The 12,531-nt window shown below is 39.7% G+C and overlaps 1 protein-coding gene across 1 annotated transcript in view; it reads right to left on the bottom strand.

Annotated features, from left to right (window-relative positions):
- Positions 1-6,005: 6,005 nt before the first annotated feature.
- The window catches only part of itga8 (integrin, alpha 8), a 270,386-nt gene continuing 263,860 nt past the window's right edge, over positions 6,006-12,531 (bottom strand). The window contains exon 30 of the mRNA XM_072253739.1: positions 6,006-9,186. Coding sequence (XP_072109840.1) covers positions 9,100-9,186 — 87 coding nt within the window. The 3' untranslated portion in view covers positions 6,006-9,099. The remainder of the gene's footprint in view (positions 9,187-12,531) is intronic.

Here is a 12,531-nt window from a genome sequence, read left to right as displayed (position 1 = left end):
GAGCACAGTACTCCAAGTGGGGTCTGACCAAGGTCCTATATAACTGCAATATTACCTCTCAGCTAAACTCAATCCCACAATTGATGAAGACCAATGCAGCGTATGCCTTCTTAACCACAGAGTCAACCTGCGCAGCAGCTTTGAGTGTCCTAAGTGACAATTGTATGTCCATAAAGTGACAATAGATAGAGAAGTGTCTACATACGGTGACAGACAAGAAGTGATAAAGTAGTGGTGGTGGGGTGGGTTAGTGGGTGCAGATATTGATTAGCCTTACTGCTTGGAAAAGTAACAGTTTTTGAATCTGATTATCCTGGCATGGATGCTACATGGTCCCTCCTTGATGGGAGCGGGACAAATAGTCCATGAGCAGGGTGTGTGAGCGCAATGGAAATAATGCGATGCAGATAATAGAATATGGAATTTTTTAAAAATGCAAGAAGTACTAAACAGGTCAGATCACAGCTGTGGAGAGAGAAACAGTAGCATTTCAGTCCAATGTTCTTTCATCAGCATTGGCCAGTTCAATTTCAATCTGAAAATGGTGGATCTTTGATATTGTTGAATCTGCAGGGCTGTAAGATGAGTTGCTGTTCCATAAGCTAATGTTGAGCTATCATGTTAAAGTAAGAGACCAAAGACAGAATAGGACTTAGTGGGAGTGGTCAGGAGCATTAAAGTGATAGACAACTGGAAAGTCAGGGTCAACCCTGAAGGTTAAATCTATGTTCCACAAAGTGATCAATGTTGTCCTTCTCCATTGCACAGAACAACATATTTAATTCACTGAAAATAGTACAATAACTGGAGGTGAAACAAATGTATTTCTGCTTAACCTGGAAGGTGTGTTTGGGTGATTGGATGATGGAAAACAACCAGTGTAAGGTCAGGTATTTTAGACCATAATACCATAAGCAGAATTAGGCCTTTCAGCCCATTGAGTCTGTTGCACCATTCCTTCATGACTGACTTATTATTCCTCTTAACCCCATTCTACTGCCTTCTCCCAGTTAACTTTGATGCCTTGACTAATCAAGAGCCTACCAACCTCCATTTTAAATGTTCTCATTGACTTGGCCTTCACAGTCAACTGTGGCAATGAATTCCACAGACTCATTACCCTCTGGCTAAGCAATCCCTCATCTCTGTTCTAAAGGGTCATCTTATTTTGAGGCCAATGGTGAGAGTCTTTAATGATGAGTAACACTTTCTTGAGGCACCCTTTTTGAAGGTGTCCTCAATGGCGGGAGGATTGTTCCCTTAAGGGAACGAGCCAACTCTACAACATTCTGCAGCCTCTTGCGATCCTGTGTATTGGAGGCTTCGTACCCAGTTGTGCTGCAGCCGGGCAGAATGTACATCTGTATTTGCAGGAGACTTTGGTGACATCCGAAATCTCTTCAAATTCCTGATGAGGTAGAGCCATAGTGTGTCTTCTTCATCACTGTGCTGTGTCCAAGGCAGTTCCTCTAGGATGGTGCTCTAGAAGAACAAGGTGACTGTCAATGACTGTCTTCTGGAGGCACTTACATCAACTGTAATGAGGTGCTTTGAGATGCTGGTTATGGCACGTATCAGCTTCTGCCTCAGGGAAGACCTAGATCCACTCCAATCTGCCCACCACCACAAAAGGTAGACAACACATGCAATTTCTCTGGCTTTTCTCTCTGCTCTGGACCATCTGGACCACAAGAATTCAAGTATTCAAAGATTCAGAGTACATTTATTATCAAAATATGTGTAGAGTATACGATCCTGAGATTTGTCTTCCCACAGATAGCTATGAAACAAAGAAATACCATTTAAAGAAAACATCAAGCACCCAATATGCAAAAAAAGAACAAGTTGTGGAAATGGCAAAAAACGGTGAAAAACACAGAATATAAAACGTCAAACCACTGAGTCATTAAAACAGTCTAGGAATGTCCAGTTCAGTTCAGTTCAATTTAGTGCTGTGTTATTTGTTGTCGGCAGTCCACCCCATTCAAAATTGCTTAAAATAGCAATAATAAAAGGAGTGACCAGAAACCAGAAACACATCATAATATAAACCGCAGAGTCCAATTCGTAAACCACAAATCCACAAATTAATTAAACCTAGCCCAGGACCCAAGACCCTGGCACCATCCTCCGGCAGCATCGAGTGAGAGGAAGAGAGAGACTGGTTATCCATCAGGCTGCTGTTCATCAACCACAAGGTGGCATTCAAAATAATCATCCCATCTAAACTTATCTTCAAGCTTCAGATACTGGGACCTGTACCTCCCTCTGCAACTGGTTATGTGACTTTCGCATTGGCAGACCCCTACCAGGGAGGATTTGGTATCAACATTACCACTTCCTCACTGACTATCAACATAGGTGCACTTCAGATCTGCTGCTTAGCCTCCTGTTCTATTCTCTATACACAGCTCCAATGTTACCTTCAAATTCGTTAACATCATTGCTGTTGTTAGATGAATCACAGGTGGCAATAATTCTCCTTACCAGAGCAAGGAAGGATACCTGGTTAGGTAGTGCTACATAATTTATCTCCTGGTGAAAGTCAGAAAACTAAAGAGCTGATTGTTGACTTCAGGAAGGGGAAGGAGGGTGAACATACACCAATTTGGAGATTACCAGCAACTTTAATTTCCTGGGTGCTAACATGTCAGATGACCTGTCCTAGGCTCAGCACAATGTTGTGCCAAACCAGCTAAAACGCAAATCAAAAGCATCCAAACACTAATCCCTCCTACCTACAAATATCCGTATCCTTCCAGCTTCCTTACATCCATGTGCCAATCTAAACATCTCTTAAAAGCTTCTAATGTATTTGCTTCTACCACCATGGCAGGCAGCGCATTCCAGGCCTCCACGACTCTCTGAGTATCTTTCACATTCCCCTTGAACCTACCCCCTCTGCAATTAGACATTTCAACCCTGGGAAACAGATACTCTTTGTCCGTTCTATCTATGCCTCTCATAATCTTGTAAACCTCTATCTGATCTTCTCTTAGCCTCCGATGCTCCAGAGAAAACAACCCAAGCTTTTCCAGCCTCTCCTGATAGTGCATGCTCTCTAATCCAGGCAGCATCCTGGTAAGCCTCTCCTGCACCCTCTCCAAAGCCTCAACATCCTTCCTAGAGTGGGGTGACCAGAACTGTAACAATACTCCAGATACAACCTAACCAGAGTTTTTTTTAAAGCTGCAACATAACCTCTTGATTCTTGAACTCAGTGCCTTAACTAAAAAAAGCAAGCTTTCCATAAGCCTTCTTAACCACCTTATTTACCTGTGTAGCCACTTTCAAGGACTATGAACTTGGATCCCAAGATCTCTCTGCTCAGCAACACAATTTAGGACCTTGCCCTTAAGAGTGTATTGTCTCCTTGCATTTGTCCTACCAAGGTTCAACACCTCACATTTATGTGGGTTAAACTCCATCTGCCACTTACCAGCCCAAATCATGCTGATCTATATTATGCTGTTTTCTTTGCCAGTCTTCTGCACTATCCACAACTCCACCAAGCTTGGTATCATCTGCAAATTTACTAACCCACCCATATACATTTTCATCCAAACTCGATGAAATCTGCAGATGCTGGAATTTCAAGCAACACACATAAAAATTGCTGGTGAACGCAGCAGGCCAAGCAGCATCAGAGATGGTAAGAGATTTGAAAGTGGGAGGGGGAGGGGGAGATCCAAAATGATAGGAAAAGACAGGAGGGGGAGGGATGAAGCTAAGAGCTGGAAAGTTGATTGGTAAAAGGGATATGAAAGGATCATGGGACGGGAGGCCTAGGGAGAAAGAAAGGGGGAGGGGGGAATCACAGAGGATGGGCAAGGAGTATAGGAGTATAAATTTCAGTAATGGCTACAACATCGTAGTTTCATGTACTAATCCATGCTCTAAATTCATTACCCTTACCCATAATACTCCCAGCATTAAAATATATACACTTCAAACTGTCCGACCCAACATACCTGTTATTTCGATTTTGCCTTTCAATACTTTTCCTGACATCTACCTTCTAGTCTTATCCCTCCCTTACTGACCTGGGGCTCCAGTTTCCAGCCCCAGCAAGACGAGTTTAAACTCTCCCGAGCAGCATCAGTAAGCCTCCCATCCAGGATATTAGATCCCCTCCAGTTCAGGTGCAACCTATCCCTCTTGAACAAGTCATTCCTTCCCCAGAAAAGGTTCCAATGATCCAAGAACCTGAAACCCTTTCCCGGCACCATCTCTGCAGCCACTCATTCATCCGGGCCATCACCCCATTCCTACCTGCCCATGGCATCGGGAACTAAGGACACTGCGGTTTCCATCAAACATTCTGACAAGCTTCTACTAATGTACTGTTGAAAGTATCCTGACTAGTTACAGCATATGGAAATTCCAAGTGTTAGAAATACAGGAAGCTGCAGAGAACGGCAGACTCTGCCCAGTATTTCACAGGCACTGCCTTCCCACCACAGGAGGAGCCGCCTTGACAAGGCAATATCTATCGTCAAAAATCCCCACCATGTTAACTTTTTGTAGCTATCACTGGGCAGAAGATACTGAAGCTTGAGCTCCTCACCACCAAGTTCAAGAATAGCTACTTCCCCTCAACAATTCTATTCTTGAGCCAACAGGCAAAAATCCTAATCATTATAGCTTTGCACACAATGACCACCTTGTACTAAACAATGGACCTTTTTGTTCCAATTGTGTTTTCTTTTAAAAATATGTATAATTTATAATTAACTTATTATTTTTGTGAATGCTGCTATTATGATGTCATGTGATTGTGATAGTGCTGCAAGTTTTCATTGCATCTGTGCATACTGAACATGTACTTGTGTATATGACAATAAACTCTGATTTTTACAGCTCATGTTTGCATGAAATATTTACCATAGGAAATCAAAATCTCTTTTGAAGTCACACTAAAAATATTGTTTCAACTACAAACTTCACAGCAGCAGGGTGTCTCAAAGTGCATTACAGCCAATGAAATATCAAGTGGTGCGAACTACCATGTTCATGCTTGCTGGAAGTCAAAAGATTATGAATGAAATTATATAAAGTTAGCATACTAGTTTGAATAAATCACTGGTGTACAATATGAATAGAAATAGAAATTTATTGACTGGTTCTGAGTCCACAATGTAACAAAATCTTGTTTAATTAAAGTTATTCTGGGGACCATTTTTGGACTATTTTCAAAACCTTTGATTTGCTGTTAAAGTACAGATGTTGGCTAAAAACATATTTCACTATATTAAAAGGAATGTTTTTCCTTTTTCTCTTCCTTTACCAAACAGCTTTGATCTTGGCAGTGGGTTTAGATTCTTTTTTTTATATAATAAAATTATCACATTTCAATATTACGATTTAAATTACATGAATACAGGGTAATGAGATTGCAAGTGTGACTCAAATATAAAGTATTGGTATTATTTTATCTTTTTTTGACATAATATATATCTTCATGTACTCTGTACTCTTCCATGTCAAAATTAATAAAAATATTGAAAAAGAAAAGAAAATTACTCTGCATGGCTGATGAGCTCTGCCTATGTCAGTGAAATAAGTTTTTATCTAACCATATAACTATATAACAATTACAGCACGGAAACAGGCCATCTCTGCCCTTCAAGTCCGTGCCGAACACTACTCTCACCTAGTCCTACCAACCTGCACTCAGCCCATAACTCTCCATTCCTTCCCTGTCCATATACCTGTCCAATTTTTCTTTAACTGATAATATCGAACCTGCCTCTACCACTTCTACTGGAAGTTCGTTCAACACTTACTTCAAGCTCCCCTGTCCTCCCCTGATAATTGACTTATCACTATATTCATGCGAGGAAAATATGCGCTGTGTGTTTAATATTAAATTCGTTAGATAAACCCTTTTAGAAACGAAAAATAAATCTACATTGATAAACACTGGAAAAAGTACAAATAAAGCATCTTAAATTGTCACAAATAAATATTATGGTGAAGATTAAAATCAACTGGCTTACATTCAATATTTTTCTCAATATTGATTTATTTCAAAACAAAAATTTTGAAGTAAACAGTGCTCAGTTATATATAGCACAGTATGAGAAATTCAGCTAATTCTCTTAATTTTGCAAGCAAATTTGTTTGAGTTAAAAGAAAGATATGTGAATAAGTAAACTCCGGGCATTCTGGAGTTCAGAATTCAATTACAGTGCTGTTCTGTAAGGAATGCAAAGGTTTTCCCTGGGTGCTCCAGTTTCCTCCCACAGTCCAATATGCACCAAGTAGATTAATTGGTCATTGCAAATTGGTTAGGTTAGGGTTAATCAGGGTTGTGGGGTTGCTGGGGTGGTGTGGCTCAAAGGGCTGGAAGGACTTACTACTCAAAGGGCTGGAAGGACTTACTACTCTGCAGAGTCGGTAAATAAATAAATAGCCAACTGGAGTGCTCTGTGATTTAAAAATATTAATCAGTTAAAATAAAAGAAAACAGCTTTCGAAAAAGCTATCAGGATACATGCTGATTGCAAAAACCAATCTGCTGGAGGAAGTCAGCATGTTGAGCAGCACCTGTGAGAACAGAGGAATTGTTGACCTTTCTGGTCCATACTCTTGTTTTCAAAGGTCCTAATGCAGATTGACACATTGAGTTGCACCAAAAAACTGTTAGTGGCTCCTCATCCCAGTATCTGCAGTCTTTTGTGTCTTTGGTTCGCTGGCTGCTCTTGTGCAGTTTATATGAAGGTAATTAAAATAAAATTTCCTTGAAAATGGATTGAAGTACCAATTAACAGTAAACAGAAAACAACAGTGGGATTAAATCATAGACTAACTGTTCATTTATTCTGTGTCAGAATGATTCTTCCTTGTCCACATTACAAAACTGAAGCATATGATTCCTGTTGCAAGTTACTAACACCAGGCATTTTTCAGTTGACAATAGAAGACAAAGCTATGTGTTTTTCAACATACCCCCAAGATGTGTGAGCAAATTGAGTTTCAACTTCATCTTCATTTGTGAAAGCTCTCAACGTAGATTTATGCAGGAAATTCCTTATTTTATCTCAGAAACTTTCATTATATCACTCTCAACACCAGATTTATCTTATAAGCTAAACATAACCCACAATGTCCAAAGTCCTGAAGAGCTTTGCACATCTGGTTTCAGTGCAGTTCAAATAAGGTGCGTTTTCCCTTTCCATTATGCCAGCTTTGATCATGCCAGATTTAAAAAGGTGCAAACGATTTATGCATCAAAGCATTCCTTTTCCAATCCTACAATTTTCTCATGATGGTACGATTCCTGAGCCACTGCTGCCAGTATGAATTGGCAGCACTCTCTCAGCATCCTGGTTTTTGTTGCTGAGGCCATTTCTGCACTGCCCACTCACTTAACTTGACTGATGCAAAACTGCCGGGCTCCTGTGCTTGTCCCTGGCCAACAAAACGACACTTCAGAATGAAATGCACACAAAGCGTAGAAGGATAATGGCAACAATGGCAAGTTTGAGAAGGATTGCCAAATCTGAAAGTTCCTTTAAAAAACAAGAGCACCCAATAGCAGATAAAGGGGATCCAGCAATGTTCTTGGGAACACAAAGAATTCACAATATTCATTGGTATATATAGAAAGACATTCAGACTTAGAATACAGCTATCAGTTCTTCCACAATATATCTGTTTAGTAATTCAGATAAAATGCACATAGCAGTCTGACTGCTCCGTTTTATTGGATATGAGTTACAAAGTATACGACACAGGCTTATCAGATATACATACAGTAAATTTTAAAAATGTAACATCAGGAGAATTGGATTCTTTGCTCCAAATGCCAAAAAATTTACAACCTTGTCAATAACAACTGATCCTGCATTGTTAAATCTCGTGAAATCATGTTACTATTGGCCATATGATAATGTATTTTCAATTTATATCTATAGTACAACAGTATCCAATGTTGGAGTTGATATTTTGCACTTACATTAGAAATGTTCCAGAATGGTACAGAACCCATAAATACAGATTTCCACAGAAGTTGTGTAATTTTGTAAATGTCAGTAACTTAGCACATGTGTAAATTAGCAAACAAAACTACGATACATCTTAAAATTGCTTATGCTTGTGAAGAGGTTATGTAATTCTTTGTCACTATTTCATACAGTTGAAAGATCTTCATTACAATAAAAAATACATAAAATAGTTATAAAAACCTTAAATGTAAAGCTCACATATGGCTAAATCCCAGTGTAAACATGCTTCAGAAATTTATAAATACGTATAGAAAATATTGCACGTAAAAAAATTTGTTGCTCCCACTACCAGTGCAGGATGACACCATACTTCAAATTATTTCACATGAAAAAATCCAGACATCAGGAGTGCAGCTTCCTTATAAAACCATAGAATGAATGAAGTACCACATTTAAGGATCTATTTTGCGAATACTTCTTCCAAACTAGTCTAATTCATCTGGATTTTCTACCTGGTTACTTCAAAAATAATGCATACATGGGTGTAGCTGTCTATCTTGCAGTGAGAACTGCTTATTTGGTAATTCTTCCTTAACCTTAGCAATGCCAACAAGGAAAGTAAGTTCCACAACTGCTTTGCAAGAAATTATGTTTCTTACATGCAATTCATTTCTGGAGAGCTGCCCAACTAGGACAGCAATACATAATTCATGAAATATAGTAGTCCATTTGGAAGTTTGCACTCATGAGGCTCATGTAACATGGAAAATTTCTGACTTTCTGTGGACCTCTACTATTTGTTCAAAATAAGACATCATTTTATTTGATTTACAAAGTGCACAGCACCTGCACTTCAAAAAAAATACCTTAAGATGATCAATACAACTTAAAAATAACAAATCCACCCTAGACAGAGTAAAAGGTCTTTTACTGTTTTCATGGCAGAATGGTAACTGCAAAGGAACTCAGTATGCCTAACTGCACCATCAACAATAGACTTTCCCTGTGAACTTGTTTTGCTCTAAGTTACTTTCCTCCTAATATTGTCTTCTACATGATGACCAAAAGTAAATACATGGAAGTAATTCTTAATGGTGTGGAGACATCTTTAAAGTAAGAGTTAAATGGGTTAAGCAGCTGTCATTGGTCCTCAGGCATCTGTCAACTTTTGTGGGTGAAGCTGTTCTTGATCTGTTTTGTCATCTTGAGGTGGGCGAGCACGATCAAAGAACCCAAACTATGGAAACAATGCAAGTTAAGTTAAAAAGGTGCACACTACAAAGTGGTTATACTGAAAGTACAAGAACTGCAAACTCTAGTCTATAATTAAAGATCTGGATGCACCTAAGTACTTTCCCTTAACATCAAACAAAACAAATTGGCCATATCAATACGCAAAAAATATACTGGAAATATTACACTGGTTCTGCAGCATTGTGAAGGGAGGGTGGGGTTTAAGTTTAAGGTTGCTAATCTTTCATCAGAACTAGGAATAGTTAGGAATCAAATCCATTTTAAGTAGTAGAGAAGGGGGAAGGGCGGAGAGAAGAAAGCAAATGTCTGTGACAGGGTGAAAACCAAGAAAAATGGAATATCACAAACAACATAGTTGACTCATGTCTGAACAGATGAACCTGCTCATAGTTTCTTTGCAAGTTGCCCATTTTGTTCCCAAACCCCTCCACTTTAAAATACAAGACAATCCTGGCTGCTAGAATTGATCGGTATAAACCCCTTTCGCTGTGACAGTCAATTCCATGCATCTTAATTCAATTAATTCACTGTAAACTATGTCCTTGTGAATCATCTTGTTTCTGATGCTCACTGCGGATCATTCAGAACACAAGCAATGTTAACTCATGCAAAATGGATGTGGGTGAAAGGCTGCATTCTGATGCACACACAGTTATAGCTGATTTAGGCTTCATTAAAATGTTTGCTCAGTGGATCTGACCTAACCTCAACAACCTGCCACAGGAACTAGATGTCCTCTTGAAAGAATGCCAAAATGAATCTTTTACAGAATTATCCAGGGTGGTAGAGGTTTTAAGTGTCCTCATTGGGATTGAATCCATCATGACACACTCTCTAAAGCAGGAGTTCCCAATCTGGGGGCCACAGACCCCTTGCTTAATGATATTGGTCCATGGCATAAAAAAATGTTGGGAATCCCAGGTCTAAACCAACATATACTTCCACTTCCTAAAGTCCAGTGACAGCAGGGCAGCAGGTCTGAGAGCTGTTTGGTAACATGTGGTCCCCTGAGAATGGGTAGAGACCGAGAGAGTGGGAACATTCATTCCTTTTCTTCAAAGGGATTCCAACAGGAATTATCGCTGAACTACAGCCTCAATGGGGTGGGTGGGGGGAATTAAAGTCAGCTCTGGGACAAAACAATTACAAGCACCATCTGAATCCAACAGAGAGGGGTGCACAGTGTCAGTGCGCCTGTCTTCTACAACACAGTCCAGGTAATGGCACTGTGGTGGTGTATTTGATGGGGGGGGGGCAGAAGGAGAGGTATAAACTGCTACTACTGTGCATTGCTGGCTGAGTGAGCCAATGGTGTAGAGATTAGAGTTGGCTTTATTTGTCACACATACATTGAAGCATACAGTGAAATGTGTTGTTTGTGTCAATGATCAGCACAGTCTGGGTATATATTAGGGGGCAGCCGCACTTCCAGCAGCAACATAACAATCCCCAACTTACTAAGGCAAGGCAAGGCAAGGCAAGTTTATTTATATAGCACTTTTCAAACACAAGGTAGTTCAAGTGCTTTACATAAAACAGGATATAATAATCAAACATCAAATTTCAGCCAATATAAAGACAATATAATATTGGTCATGGGGGTTCAGTGATGGGAATGCTATTGAATGCCAGGCAGTGATAGCTGATATTCTCTTGTTGGATATCACCATTGCCTGGCACTTGCATTATTTACCACTCATCATCCTAAGTCTAGATATCAGTGGAGAAGTTTGAGCAACTATCAGTGAACAACCTTACGACTAAAGAAGGTCATGCACAAAGCAGCTGAATATCTTTGGGTCTAGTCCATTAGCCGAGGGAACTCCAGTAGCACTGTCCTGAGGCTGAGGTGATTGACCTCCGACCCTCCCACAACCATCATTTGTGCTAATCCCAAACAGCACAGGGTCTTTTCCTTGACTCCCATTAGCTCTGGTTTAGTCAGGAGTTCTTGATGTCACACTCAATCCAATGCTGACTTCATGTCAAGAGCAGTTATATTTTGGGATCCAGCTCTGTTGTCCATGTTTAGACCAAGGCTGCAAGGAGGGCAGGAGCTGAGTGACCCACATAGATTCAGCGAGTTGCTATGCAAGAGGCACTTGATAATCCATCACTCTTCTGACAATTGAGAACAGGCTAATTAATAGGGTGCTAATTAGTTAACTAACAGTTGTGGTAGATTGCAAATCCATCAAACCATTTTACAGTAGATTAAGCCACTTTTCTTTATATTTAGGAAGAAAATGCTAAGTAAAACAATCCATTTCTATTTAATGAACGTGGAGTTAATGCTTTTAATTGTTAGGTTACTTAGTTTTATTTAATCTTGATAATCAGGTAAATGGATGGGCGTATTTATTCAGCTATGACTGCAACGCTTATGATGAATAATTATTGAAGGATAGAGATTGTATCTTATAGTCATCAACTGTAGTAAAAATGTATATATTTTTTGTAATCCTTCTCCATTCCTCTAATGAGTTCAATTAGAATTTTAAAAAGATAGGACATTGCATGAAGCCAGTCTGGCTGGTCATGTTATAAGGCAGCAGTCCCCAACCACCGGGCCGCAAAGCATGTGCTACCGGGCCGCAAGGAAACGATATGATTTGGCGATATGAGTCAGCTGCACCTTTCCTCATTCCCTGTCACGCCCACTGTTGAACTTGAACGCACGTGAGGTCATTACGCACACGTTATTCATGTCAGCGCGGGAAGAAGATCAACTCCTCGAGCTTGCAAATGACCGTGGGCTGAAAAGTATGTTTGACATAACATCTCTGCCGGCATTCTGGATCAAAGTCAAGGCTAAATATCCTGAGATAACCACGAAAGCACTGAAAACGTTGCTTCCATTTCCAACATATCTCTGCAATGAATGCAACGAAAACTAAATTGCGGAATAGAATGGACATAAGGAACCCCCTTCGAGTATCGCTGTCTCCCATCACCCCTCGATGGCACCGTCTTGCTGCAGGAGAACAAGCCCAGGGCTCCCACTGATTCAGCGATATTGGTGGGTTACAATGATCTTATATGTTCATATGGGGAAAATATGCGCTGTGTGTTTAATATCCAAATGTTACTTAAAATGTTATGATGTTATTGACTTATACAGTAATTGACTTATCACTATATTCATGCGAGGAAAATATGCGCTGTGTGTTCAATATCAAATTCGTTAGATAAACCCTTTTAGAAATGAAATTGAGTATATTAGCCACTAAAAAGTGACTTATAGTTGACTGATCTTCTATACTCCACTTGTGATTAACACCCCACCCCCCCGAACAGAATCGCCAAAAACGATTTGTAGAAAAAAAAT

The sequence above is a fragment of the Mobula birostris genome, chromosome 3 (genome assembly GCF_030028105.1).
Source record: "Mobula birostris isolate sMobBir1 chromosome 3, sMobBir1.hap1, whole genome shotgun sequence".
In the NCBI taxonomy this organism is placed as follows: Eukaryota; Metazoa; Chordata; class Chondrichthyes; order Myliobatiformes; family Myliobatidae; genus Mobula; species Mobula birostris.
This window is presented reverse-complemented; position numbering and strand designations above follow the sequence as displayed.